Source organism: Helobdella robusta, assembly GCF_000326865.2.
Source record: "Helobdella robusta unplaced genomic scaffold HELROscaffold_24, whole genome shotgun sequence".
NCBI classification, from domain to species: domain Eukaryota; kingdom Metazoa; phylum Annelida; class Clitellata; order Rhynchobdellida; family Glossiphoniidae; genus Helobdella; species Helobdella robusta.
The window spans coordinates 91743-104242 of NW_008704261.1; the positions used below are offsets into that span (position 1 = coordinate 91743).

Here is a 12500-nt window from a genome sequence, read left to right on the forward strand (position 1 = left end):
TTCTTCTTCCTTTCGTTTTCTCTCTTCCTCCTCCTCCCTCCTTTTCCTTTCCTCTTCTTCCCTTCGTAATCGCTCTTCCTCTTCTTTTTTCCTCCGTCTTTCTTCTTCTTCTTCTCTCTTTTTACGCTCCTCCTCCTTACGTTCGAAGTTTAAATTAAAAATTAATTGAGCTACAATCAATCTTGTGATATACATTACAAATATAAAAATTAGTTAAAAATACTAAAATATCCATTTTACTCTGAATGTTCTCATTGCGATAACTGCTTAATTTATTATAATAATAAAAATAGAAATAAGAATACAAATAATATTTTATCAATGCTTTTTATTTCATCATTGGCCTGTTTTGAGATGATTTCGTAGTTTAACTCATAACTTTTCTGTAAAATTTTTCAGAGATCTCACGTTCAATCCTCTTGAATTGAATGGGAGTGATAGACACTCTGACACGCAGTTGTTAATAGGCAGGGACAGCCAATCCTATCACAGGATCCAGTCTGCTGCTTATCCAGGTCAACGGAATGACAGAATGTCGTAGGTGCGAAGTTCAAAGGCTAACTGTTGTGGAATGTATTTGCGAAGTATTTACGATTTCAATTAAAGCGACCAGTCTGGCACGTTGATTACAGAATCTGGTTAAGTTTTTTTTATCAGCTGATGCTTTTCCTTTGTATAACATCTATAAAAACTATAATTTTTTCCAGGTATTTAAAATGAAGTTTTAATTCGATGGTTGGAACTGCTCTTATGCGAAATTTTTCTTTTCCGTACCAAATGAGCAGCATTTATCAATCTAAATACTCATTCCAGTTGCATTATACCAGGCATGGTTTAGGTTGATTAATTTGGGGCACTATATTATATCTGCTGTTTGTGATGATAGCTAAATAATAATAATATTATTAATAATAATTTATATAATAATATAGGCTATAATTATAGAATAAAAATAGAATTACTAATAATTATAATTTTAAATGTTGTCATGATAGTACGTTAAATACGATGTCTGACTTCGCGATGCTTGGCATGCCTTGATAGAATAGCTCGTTCACCTTCAGACCGTTGCAAACATTATCGTTATTATCATTTTTCATCAATGCCATTAAAATCTTCATCATCGCCGCAATTACTATTATTATTTTAAATTTAAATTTAAATTTTTTATTGATTAATAATTAAATCTTATTACTATTATTACATCCAGTGGCGGATTTTGAGTGGGTCAGGAGGGCCATGGCCTCCCACTTTGAGTGAATTTTATTAAAAGTTGTTGAATCTCTGGCGATACACAAAAAACCCGTTTTGTAGAGAAAATCTACCAAAAAATTTACGTGATAAGCAAAACATAGAAAAAAATTAAACAAGAAAAAATTTGCCAGCATAATTTTGGCTACACTACCAAAAATTTAGCTACTTTCTAGGCCCCCGTCAAAATATTAAAATCTAAACATTTCAAAATTTTGCCCCTTCATCCCCGTCAAAATTGTCCAGATCCGCCACTAATTTAATCATAACAATCATCGTCATAATAAAAACAATTCTTATTACTATAGTGATCATTATCACAAACACATCATTATCACAAACCCGAAAAAATTTCAGCTCGACAGTAACATTTAACGGTTGTCATTTTACAAAGAGTTATTGACCCGCTGTCAACCTGAATTTATTTTCATTCATTTATTCGTCTGTTCATTTTTTTATACTTTTACTCTTGTACATTTGTCCATTCATTCATTTCTTCATTCATTCATTCAATCAATCGTTCACTCACTCATACATTTATTTCTGCTTCGGTTCATCTTTCAATTCATTCATTTATTCGTTTATTCATCCATTTATTCGTTCATTTATTTATCAATTACTTATTCATTCATTTGTTCACTTATTTTCTGGCCGTCTGTTTGTTCATTTGTTAATTATGTCAAGATGGTACAATGATTTTACTGTTGGTTTTACTGATGGTAAAATTAACATTAAAATCATATAATCACCTTATGGCGATTTCTAAAGAAATGGAAAAATGACTGACGCTGCTGAGATGTGGTTCTAAAAAAAGAATTATGAAAATTAGTTGGACATCTCATACTTCCAATGTCAATTTAGCTATGAAAAGAGGAAATTACTACAAATAATCCAACGTTAAAGTTTTTCGGTAGCGTCATGCATAGGGGTAGAATGGAAAATCTAACAATTACTGGAAAAATTACAGAGAGAAGAGATCACGGTCAACAATGGAGTACATTCGTGAAGTCCTTGAGTCCCTTGTTGAATATCACCACATTTCAACTGCTACAAAATGTTAAAGATTGGGTTTTGTGTGGGTCGATATTGCCAAAATATAAGGCCCAACAAAAAGATATTGTAATATAATAAAGAATGAAATATGATAAAGACAGAAAATTGGCATTTTATCTGAATAAAAGTCCTTTGAAAAAATATAAGACAGTTTCGACAGACTGTATTCGAACCATGCTATCGCGTAATAGCAGCGCGAGACATGGCACTTCTACTGAGTTAACCCGGTGACCTGTTGAAATCAAACAATGCACTTTTTTTCTTAGTTAAATTACTTTGTCTTTATGTTTTAAAACATGCTGGAAGATATTTATTTAATTATTTATTTATTCACTTGTTGGCTTTAATTTCAGATATATTGTTTTGAAAGTTTGCATCTTGACGCCACGGAGTAACAGCATAAAACTCCCAAAAACAAAACCGTGAGAATGGTAAATTTTAGTACTTACATTATTGACACTAATTTGGTTGTTACCGGTCTTGCACAAAGTCTCCTGATCGTCTTTCAGAAATCTATTCGGGACACACCAACCTTTTTGGATATATTCTCCTCCCGTTTTACATTTGTAACAACCGGATCCTGTATCGAATCGTCCGCTCTTCATTTTTGGGATCACGGCAAATTTTATATTCCCTGTTGTTGTTCGAATGAATGGAACGTGATTGATCAATTCAATTTGAACAAAACTAATTTATTAAATAGACACTTATTGGAATTTAAACAACTATTATAAAAACTGACGTGATGAGAATACAAAGACTTTTTGCCTTTTATTGTCTCTAACAAGACAAACTAACTAGAAAAGACTAAATTAATGATTGATCATGGTATACAACATGCGACAGCAACGATAAAAGATCCACACACAAACCCCAGGAGCGTCTACAAATGCCTGCACATTATAGATGGGTGATAATTTTTTTGATATAAAAACACTGAATTTTATTTTAGATAAAAAAAAGTCTAAATCAACTAAAAACTTGATCAATTAGGGCATTTTTCGCTCCCAACATTCATGACGGATTGACGCCCCTGCAAACAATAACAAACAACAACAACAACAATGAACAAAGAAATACTCACAACAAATTTACAAACAACGACAGACTAAGAACAAACAACCAAAACACAAAAAAAAACAAACAACCTGCAAACAAATACCTACCATATTCACTTTCGATGCAGATAGTTTCCTCGATACTCAATGTGGTTTGCTGATTGGCATTAATTTGCCTCTCAACCCCGTCAATGATCACCGTTAAATCATCTTCGCTAACAAAGACAACAGTTGTTTTGGGCCCATTGGCACCAATTTCCAGATCCGGAATTCCTTGTTATCATATTATTTGCATTATCCACTTCCGGTTTGTTTTCTCCTTCCAAGTTTGTTCTTTTTTATGTTAACTAAGATAATCGGCTAGCGAGATGTGGGAATGGTTTACTCGCATGGTTCTATTTTCGCAGTGACTGGATTCGAAGGCGAAGAAACTCCTGCTTGCCAACTGCAAGGTACATGATGCCTGGATTCACACATATTCGCTAGCGTTCTTTGTCCGCTGTTGATATTTCTAAGACGAATAATGCAATAAATAATGCAAGATATATTGAAAAAACAACAATCAAGTTACCTATCTCTTGCAAAGGCTCTGCGTTAGAGATATAATTATTATTGCTATAAATTACAATCATATTAATTAGCATAACTTTATAAAACTTTATAAAACTTTATTATTACAATGAAACATTTTTTGGCGTTATCAGCAGTCATCAACTTTTTAGTCGCAGTGGCGGATCTAAGGGGAGCCGGGGGCCATCCGTTGTGACAAGTGTTTTATTGAAAGTCAGTGAAACTCAGTCTTATGACAGGAAAACATTGTTATTGAGTTACAAATAGACCAAAAATTGGCGAGATAACCGAAAAACATAAAAACACCGCTTTTTGTACAAAAAATCATCGTTTTAAATTGAAAAATGGATCCGAAATTGTCCGATAACCAAAAAATGGTCGCCAAGTCTTTTCAGTTTTTGGCCCCTCTCAGTCAAGTTTTGCTTACCCTTGTCAAAATTGTCTAGATCCGCTCTTAGAGACATTGAGGCATAGGTATAAACAACACTTCACGTAACACTACTTCACTCACCCATCCGTAGCTCATAGGAGGGATTGACTCGTTGGCAGGAGTAGTCATCTCCCATAGGAACCAACCCTGCAATATACTTAAGCGTCACACTTTCGGTTCCTACCCACATCTCTTCCTCTTCTATGACCATCGCCATCCCCCATCCATGCGATTGAACTTTTGTGTCCGAACATGCATCCCTGCTACATTAATTAGGTACATACTTTTAAACATTAGCAGGATCGCACAGCCTGTTGGCTAGTAAATTAATGATACTGAAATCAATAGTGGTGAGAGTTATAAAAAGAATTGCGTATTGTTATAACCATTTGTAAAAGATTAGTTACTTGCGGTTACACCTCCAGTGATCGCCTGTGTTGTACTGCTGATCTGAGTAATCAAACACCGAAGTCTTGCAATCAACTGTGAAAACGTTATTGCCATTGTATGTGATTGTATTTTATTATTGTAGTTTTCCTTCTTATCGTTGTTAGTCATGTCACCTTTACCATTTTGATTCTTTCATCTTCTTCATCATCATCACCAAAGCCGTTAACTTCATCAGTAATCATCACAATCGTTATCATCATTGATTACCATTACAATCACAATCGTAACTACCATTATCGTGAACTATCATCACACTCCCACCCTCATCATAATCATCATCGCTAACCTCTCCCGCGAGTAGCGACCGTAAAGCAGACGTGGCCATACACCTTCAAAAATTCTTTGTTTGCGTCATTGTGTCGAGCGCCATCCAGCATGAGGTGGATCTCGCAGTTGTGGTCGACCCGGATTCTGTGAGAGGGGAGATCAGGTTGTGTTTCCAGCTTTGCGGTGCGGCACGGTTCGTGGGGAATCTCATCTGTGGTTCATTACAATGTTTCTTAAAGTGTGGTCTGAAGGGGCAATCATGATAAAGACCGGTGATCCGCGGCGGAGCCGATGCTGGTTGGCAACGGGTTAGCAGGAGTAAATCAGAGAATAAGTGCGAACTTTTTTATATTATAGTTAGTTGAAAAAAAGTTTGAGCAAAATTATAATTCATTTCACGTTTCATAAACTATCAATTATAATTTATATATCAAATTCAGGGGAAGGGGTCATTAAAGATGGTTCTGTTAGCTTAATGGCACATAAACATACCTCTGAATGAACTCTGAACTCAATATAGGCGCCCTTCAAATCATTAAATCTACAATGCAATATAATACTTGATTTACATTCTTTATTTTTAGTTTTTACTTTATTTCATGGTAAAAATTATTTCATTATACGTATATCTACTTATTTTTGATCCAATTATCACAACAAATACCCATTATTTTGTTACGCTAATTGGACGAACACTATAAATATTATCTTAGTTGTAATTTTCGTAACGAACTGTAATTTCATTTTATTTAGTTATTTTCTAAATTGGTTGAACTTGAATTTGAGGGCACCTAGAATATGGCACTTAAATCCATCAATGTACATGTTGGGTAGGCAATAGAATACTTTCGCGGATCGGACAAAGTGTGGACGTTGTTACATAACAATTAGAGAAGAGTTGGGATATTTTTAGTCATAGTAGCAAACTTTTATTAGCATAATTGTTAACAAATAATTTTTAATAATATAATTCAGTAGTTCAACCAACGAAGTCAAAATTAAATTTATTTTAATACATTGTACAACAAATTATAAAGCTATACCTTTTACAACATGGCTAATAATTTAGTGAGAGAAGCATGAAATCATAAAGATTTGAATAAAGTAATTGACCGATAAACCGTTATTTTATTTGTTCTGCTTGTATTTTGTTTTGAAAAAAAATAATAATTTTTTTTTATAAATTGTGCTCAGATTTAGTTAAATAAAAATTAGAAAATGATTTTTAACTTGATAGCTTAATCCTGCAGTAAAGATTTTGGTAGAGTTGAACATCTGTCTGGTACAGGTAAGTCTTAAACTCTTTATCTATGTGTCCTTCGCGAATGGGCACTGTCTTAACGTATGTATGTGTGTATGGTTATGTGTTTATGTGTGAATGGATGCATATATGTTTGTATATGTTGTTTGTATATGTATGTATGGTTGTGTGTTTATATGTGTATTGATGTGCGTATGTTTGAAGTGTGTATGTTTGGGTATATATTTGTGTATGTATGCGCAAAACCACACAGAAACATGAACATGAACATTGTACTTCAAAATCATCTGACATAAATTATATATATGCACAGTACATATTGTCAAGTATGTACGTGTGTGTGGGTTTGTGGGTGCTTGCTTATCTGACTTTGTAGGATTAAGCATAATTAATGGTATGTTTACGTGTATAAAACAATATAAACATAATTTGTAAGAACTTCCCCTACAAAACTTTGGTCATTGAAATTGTAATCGTTCCAGTTGTCACCAGGAAAGCTTTCCGAGCACCTAGCTTCCTTAAAGTCAGTTCTCCGCTCCCAGGCTATAATGAATTTCTGATGATGAATTTGTTTTGGTTTCAGCTCTATAGCGAGAACGCTGGTGACGCTAAAAGGGTTCTGCAGAGCTGGCGGGATGTAGCGGCCCGTGCAATCGTTTATTACGAAGGCCGGGACCTCTGTCTTCAATGTGCATTTCTCTCCGTTCTGTGCTGTTTCAATTTTTTGAAAAGTCGAAAATTTTTTGAAATTCAATTCATTTTGTTATCGTAATCATAGCTAGGCAGCTCAAAAAGCAGCTCAAAGTTTCTTACTGCAACTACTCCAACGTATCAAGACACACACACACGCACACATACACAGAATAAATAATACATATATACATGAATAAACGTATAAACAGGCATTGCACGCACTGCATGTGCTAGGCGGGAATTTTCTGGCATTCGAAGCAGACCACTGCAAATCAGGACCCGACGCCTCCAACTATTAAACTCTCGAGCTGGGTCGTATCTGCTTATATTCCTATTTTCCAACTCGGTTTCAATCACTCTTTTGTAACTAAAAAATTTTGCAATCTTAAATGCGTATAATGAAGAGCGGTAACTTAAAAACCTGAACATCTAATTATCGCCAGGAGCCAGCTCATGAGACAGGTCAAAAGGATGGACGAGAGGTTCATTATTGTTTTCTATAAATACATAGAAAACTGAGCTTTGTATAAATTTAGTTCAATGTGACGTTGTTAAATTTATTTTTTAAAGCGGGAAATTAGATTTTTTAAAAAATGAGCTCAAATATTCAAATTCATGCTGATACGTTGTAAATCTAATTTTAATTGGAAAAATTAATTGAAGAAAAATATATTTTAGACGCTTGGATTTTTTTAAATTGAATTCTACTTCTATGTTTACAACGAAATATATGGTTAAATTGAAAGCATTTGAATGTAGTATGAGTTATTTTGATTTGACTATAAGTTTACCTATGGAAAAAAGGGCCACAAGCAAGTGGGAACATTGGAGTTAAAGCTGCACAATAAAAAAATTGACTGAGGTTAGGACGAAAATTATTGAAAACTCTTTAAAAAAGTTTATGAAAATTTGGACTGAAAACAATTTAAGATCCTCACAACAATAAATGCAGAGTTTTTGAAATACGCAGAAAATACTTCAACAGGAGAAATATCAAGAATTTTCAAGTCCAAAAATGTGGTCATCAAAGTTCTCTGGATCCAGTTTTCGTTGCATCCACCGTTAATCTGACATTTTGATGGGAAAATTATTTCATACGTACTTCAAATATTCGGTGAACACGAGGCGTTCTTCAGAAGATGATGGCTTATAGTGCTGAATGGATCAAGACTAAGACAGTCGGTATTCTTATCGTGATAAAAATCACCTGGTTAGATGTTATAGTATCGAGAGGTAGCTTTCGATAATATTATATGTCTTGTTTTTATATTTTTTATCTTATTTTATTAATGAAGATTTGACAAAACATTGTTGTTGTAGTTGTTCAATCAACCCTTTATTAGAGCTTCTAAGCAGCGTTCATCAGGTGATCTGTATAACAGAGCAATATAATCCAAATACAATACAAGGTTCGACCTATAATAATCCCAATAGTCTGAGTAGTACTAAGATCCAAATAATAGAGTACAACCAATTACTCAGTTATCCAAAATTATATTCTAATCAATTAATAAGCAATAAATAAACATTCATTCAACAGAAATGACGAAATATACCGAAAATATGAAACCAAATAATTCATTCATTCATTCGTCCATTCATTCATTCGTCCATTCATTCATTCGTCCATTCATTCATTCGTCCATTCATTCATTCGTCCATTCATTCATTCGTCCATTCATTCATTCGTCCATTCATTCATTCGTCCATTCATTCATTCGTCCATTCATTCATTCGTCCATTCATTCATTCGTCCATTCATTCATTCGTCCATTCATTCATTCGTCCATTCATTCATTCGTCCATTCATTCTGAAAATTGTCTACTCGTTGAGTTTGATCATCATCCTACAGAATGTTGCAGATACACGAGCGTATGAAAATGGTAGTAAGAAGAAGAAAAATAATAATAGTAAATAGAACGATTCACTAAATACATACAAAAATAACAAAATCCATCTGGCGGCTATAAAAATAAACTTATATACATTATATTTATTGAATTAAAATAATTTTAATTAGAATAATTTTTAAAATAAATTTAAAATAAATTTAATTCAGTAGTTTTTAGCGACAGAGAAAACAACGAAACAAAATTTATTGAATGCTAGCTATCTCGGCAGTTGAACGAAAATCATAAAATATGCAATTTTATAAAACTATTGAATACTTCGAAATGTAATGATAATATTTATCTGACTATATTATTTATTAGCTCATTCCTTCAATTAATCGTTCGTTCATTAGTTTGTTCATCAATTCATTTAAGTTATCCACCTAGTCTTTCATAATTTCTTTATTTTTTTATTGTTCAAGCATTTATTCATTAATTCCAAATTATAACTGCATAATTTAATAATTCTAGTATGAGAAATTCGTCATATCAAATGACAAACGAATACATTGTAAACGTTCCAAATAGGCTAGAAACTTTCTTAACCAGCCATCAAAACTCTACTGCATGACAGGCAGGCCTAAACGAATGAGGATTCGAATTAGCAACCGTTGGAATGACCCAAAATAAATCCCGTTCACAGCACCGTAAGCTGAGCTAATTTCATCAAAAATATGTCCATTTGAAATTTTAACTCCAAACGACGATAACTTTGATTGAGAACTGTTTGTTTACAGTAACACACATGTACGTACATGTGGCATGCCAGGTAGAGTTTTAGAAAAGGAAAAGAACAATCAACCATTTAAAATGGATTGGAGATTGAAGATTTATTTGCTCAAATTTAGCCTCTTTATAGCAAACATACATTTGAATAAACATTCTGGCCTTCTGATCCTCAATCTTTGGAAGGCATAAATTGCGTTTGAAGTTTGGAATTCTATCAGATGAAGGACGATTTCATCAATGAACGAACTGTTGGAGCATCATCATTCCAATGATGAGCACACTAAAAGGCGCTTCTGAAGCTTTTCCGAAAGAGACGGTACACAAATCCGGATACGGATCTGAAGCATCAATTACGTCACACATATATGGGCGGGTCAGGATCCAGTTTATGCAATGTGAAATGTGTGCAGGCTTATTACTGCCGAATATTGATGATAATTTTAATTATTTTCATTCCAATAAACTTATTTTTGGATATTTAATAATTATACAATCGTTTTTATTATTAAAGTTTAATGGATGGTTGTAAGTTCATTAATCGTATGATTTCTTTGTAATAAAGATTGTAATGATGGCCTTGTAAAGATTTCTAACAAACTTTGTTTTGTATACTTATCACATTTGTATATAAATGACGTTTCGTCTCCTCTAAAACAAATCCCAGTTAGACATCATTTTAACATTTGACAGAGCAATTCTTCAAATATGCCTCCAAAGATTCAGTCTAAAAAGCGATCCAAAAAACAAACTGAAAAAACTGTTGATGCTCGAGCTGATTTAAATGGAGCAAGAAATGGGATAGGAACGCAAATGCAAAAATGCCATTTATCGGAAGATAGGAAAAATAACGATGTCTTAGAAAGAAAAGTCAAAGTATGGAAAGGACTAACTGATTACACGGAAGACCAATTTTCTTCAGATAGCGATGACGTAAGTTAATTTTATTTGTACATACATGAATAGACAAAATATAACAACATATGCATATTTTATCAAATATCTAATTTGGTTTGATTAATTTACAGGAAATCTATAAAGGTTTCGTTAACGATGATGTCGAAACATGTAAGGAGAGATTTGAGTTCCTACTGAACAGACCTCTCAAACGGAAGACGAAAAATGGGAAGGCAAAAAATAAAGTCCGGAGGACGAGATTTCGAGATGTCCAGGAAGAAAGAGACTGGAGGAATAAAACTGATGACATAAAAGAATCTCTAAACAAGATGGTGAACAGCGATGGAACTATTTCTAAGGAGGAAGTCTTGAAACTTTTTGAGTTATAAAAAATCAAGTTAATTTTTTGGTAATATAGAAAATATTTTTGTATAGAGAAACATTGAAATAAAAACAAAGGCTCGTTAAAATAAGAATCGCTTTCCCGATAAAATTTGAATGATTATAAAGGATACATCATTTCACAGAAATCGGTTGAGAACAAATCGAAAAATTAAATAATGTTGGAGCCGCGATATAAATTTTATTTTTATACGATAACTGCAGAAATCTTTTCTCAGCTGTCTAAACTGTGTTCTAATAAGATTTTTCAGGCAGACATACTTTATTTTAAATTCTATAAAATTAAAACAAACCCGCTAAAATATGACGATGGTCAAACTTATAACCTAAATAGCCGCATCTGGTTACAAAAAAACCATAAAACAAAGTAAATGATTGTGTTAAAATATGAATGCATGATCGTTTAAACTGTTTTATAAAAAATTTTAAATTTAACAAATAAACTAAAAATGAAACAGAGATTGAAACTAAATTCAACGCCACTAACAGGCGACATGGGAGAGAGGGCATCGACTAACTAAGAAACTCGAACAACGTTTAAAACATTGAAGCTTTCAACATCATCAGTAGAAACCATGTCAATAGTACCACGTCCAAGGTCCAACATCGCCCGCTTTGCCTTGAATGTATATTCACTGACATTTTTAATAAATTATTTATTTATTCGAAAAAACTGTTGACGGGACAATTCAAATGAAAATAAACAGATTTAAATGTGTTATTCGCTGATGAGTTCGAGTGAGTGCCTATTCTCACCGTTTTCAATATTAAAAGAATTAAGAGTAAAATTTTTCGGAACGCAATTGTGAACTTGGGCAGCAAGTTTGCCGAAATAGAAAGTTCAATACAGGAGAGTATAGATATAACAAAAAAATTGTTTACAAAGTTTTACAATTGTTTACTTCAGGTGCAATGAAAACTGTGTACAGCCTGTTGCTTAAAAAGCAAACACGTTTCTTGTTGACAATGACAAGGCTTGTCATACAAACAAAGGAACAGTCAATGAAATTGCGATTAAATAAAAAAATTGTTTCAGACATACAGACAAATGAATTTTCAGCTTTAAATGGTTTGCAACTAAACACAAATAGGCACTGACGACGCTGATAAAGCTTACCAAGCTGTTTTTGCAGTAAAATAAAGTAAAACATAAATTTAGTTTATAAGCATTAATATCATTTACAATAGTTTTGTCTAACCACACCTCACTTACTGTAGTCAACCATTTGAGTATGAATTCAAATTTTTCAAGTTAAACATATCAATCGCAATTGAGATCTAAGGCTATTCATTCAAAAGTAAATTTGGCTGACATAAACTTCGTGAGCGATGCGGTGGTGGTTCGTGAGTTGGGTAGAGCACCGTGTAACGTAATAAAAATAAATATTAGGGAAAAGTATAATAATTTGGATTCAATAAATATAATTTTATTATAAAGCGTTATTACGCCGTCAATTTTGAAAGTTAAATACCACACATTTATATTTTTATCGCAAATCTTTTACCGACTTGGCATTCCTTCAAAATTCTCATGAAAATTATCAAGGTG

At 33.0% G+C, this 12500-nt stretch overlaps 3 protein-coding genes across 3 annotated transcripts in view; 1 reads left to right on the forward strand and 2 right to left on the reverse strand.

The window, feature by feature from the left end:
* Positions 1-1636, reverse strand: part of HELRODRAFT_172496 (hypothetical protein) — a gene marked incomplete at both ends in the record, with an annotated part of 3397 nt that extends 1761 nt beyond the window's left edge. Inside the window, 3 exons of the mRNA XM_009019176.1 lie at positions 1018-1135; positions 1205-1321; positions 1594-1636. Coding sequence (XP_009017424.1) covers positions 1018-1135; positions 1205-1321; positions 1594-1636 — 278 coding nt within the window. The remainder of the gene's footprint in view (positions 1-1017; positions 1136-1204; positions 1322-1593) is intronic.
* Positions 1637-2193: 557 nt separating this feature from the next.
* On the reverse strand, positions 2194-7521 carry HELRODRAFT_172497 (hypothetical protein; the record flags this gene model as incomplete). The annotated part of the gene is made up of 9 exons (XM_009019177.1): positions 2194-2298; positions 2754-2938; positions 3453-3635; positions 4444-4622; positions 4770-4845; positions 5099-5290; positions 6310-6415; positions 6780-7051; positions 7455-7521. 9 exons carry the CDS (start codon positions 7519-7521, stop codon positions 2194-2196), a joined length of 1365 nt encoding a protein of 454 aa, XP_009017425.1.
* A 2405-nt stretch (positions 7522-9926) lies between these two features.
* On the forward strand, positions 9927-10938 carry HELRODRAFT_172498 (hypothetical protein; the record flags this gene model as incomplete). The annotated part of the gene is made up of 3 exons (XM_009019178.1): positions 9927-10028; positions 10346-10585; positions 10681-10938. The coding sequence occupies 3 exons, from the start codon at positions 9927-9929 to the stop codon at positions 10936-10938; spliced, it is 600 nt and encodes a 199-aa protein (XP_009017426.1).
* Positions 10939-12500: the final 1562 nt, after the last annotated feature.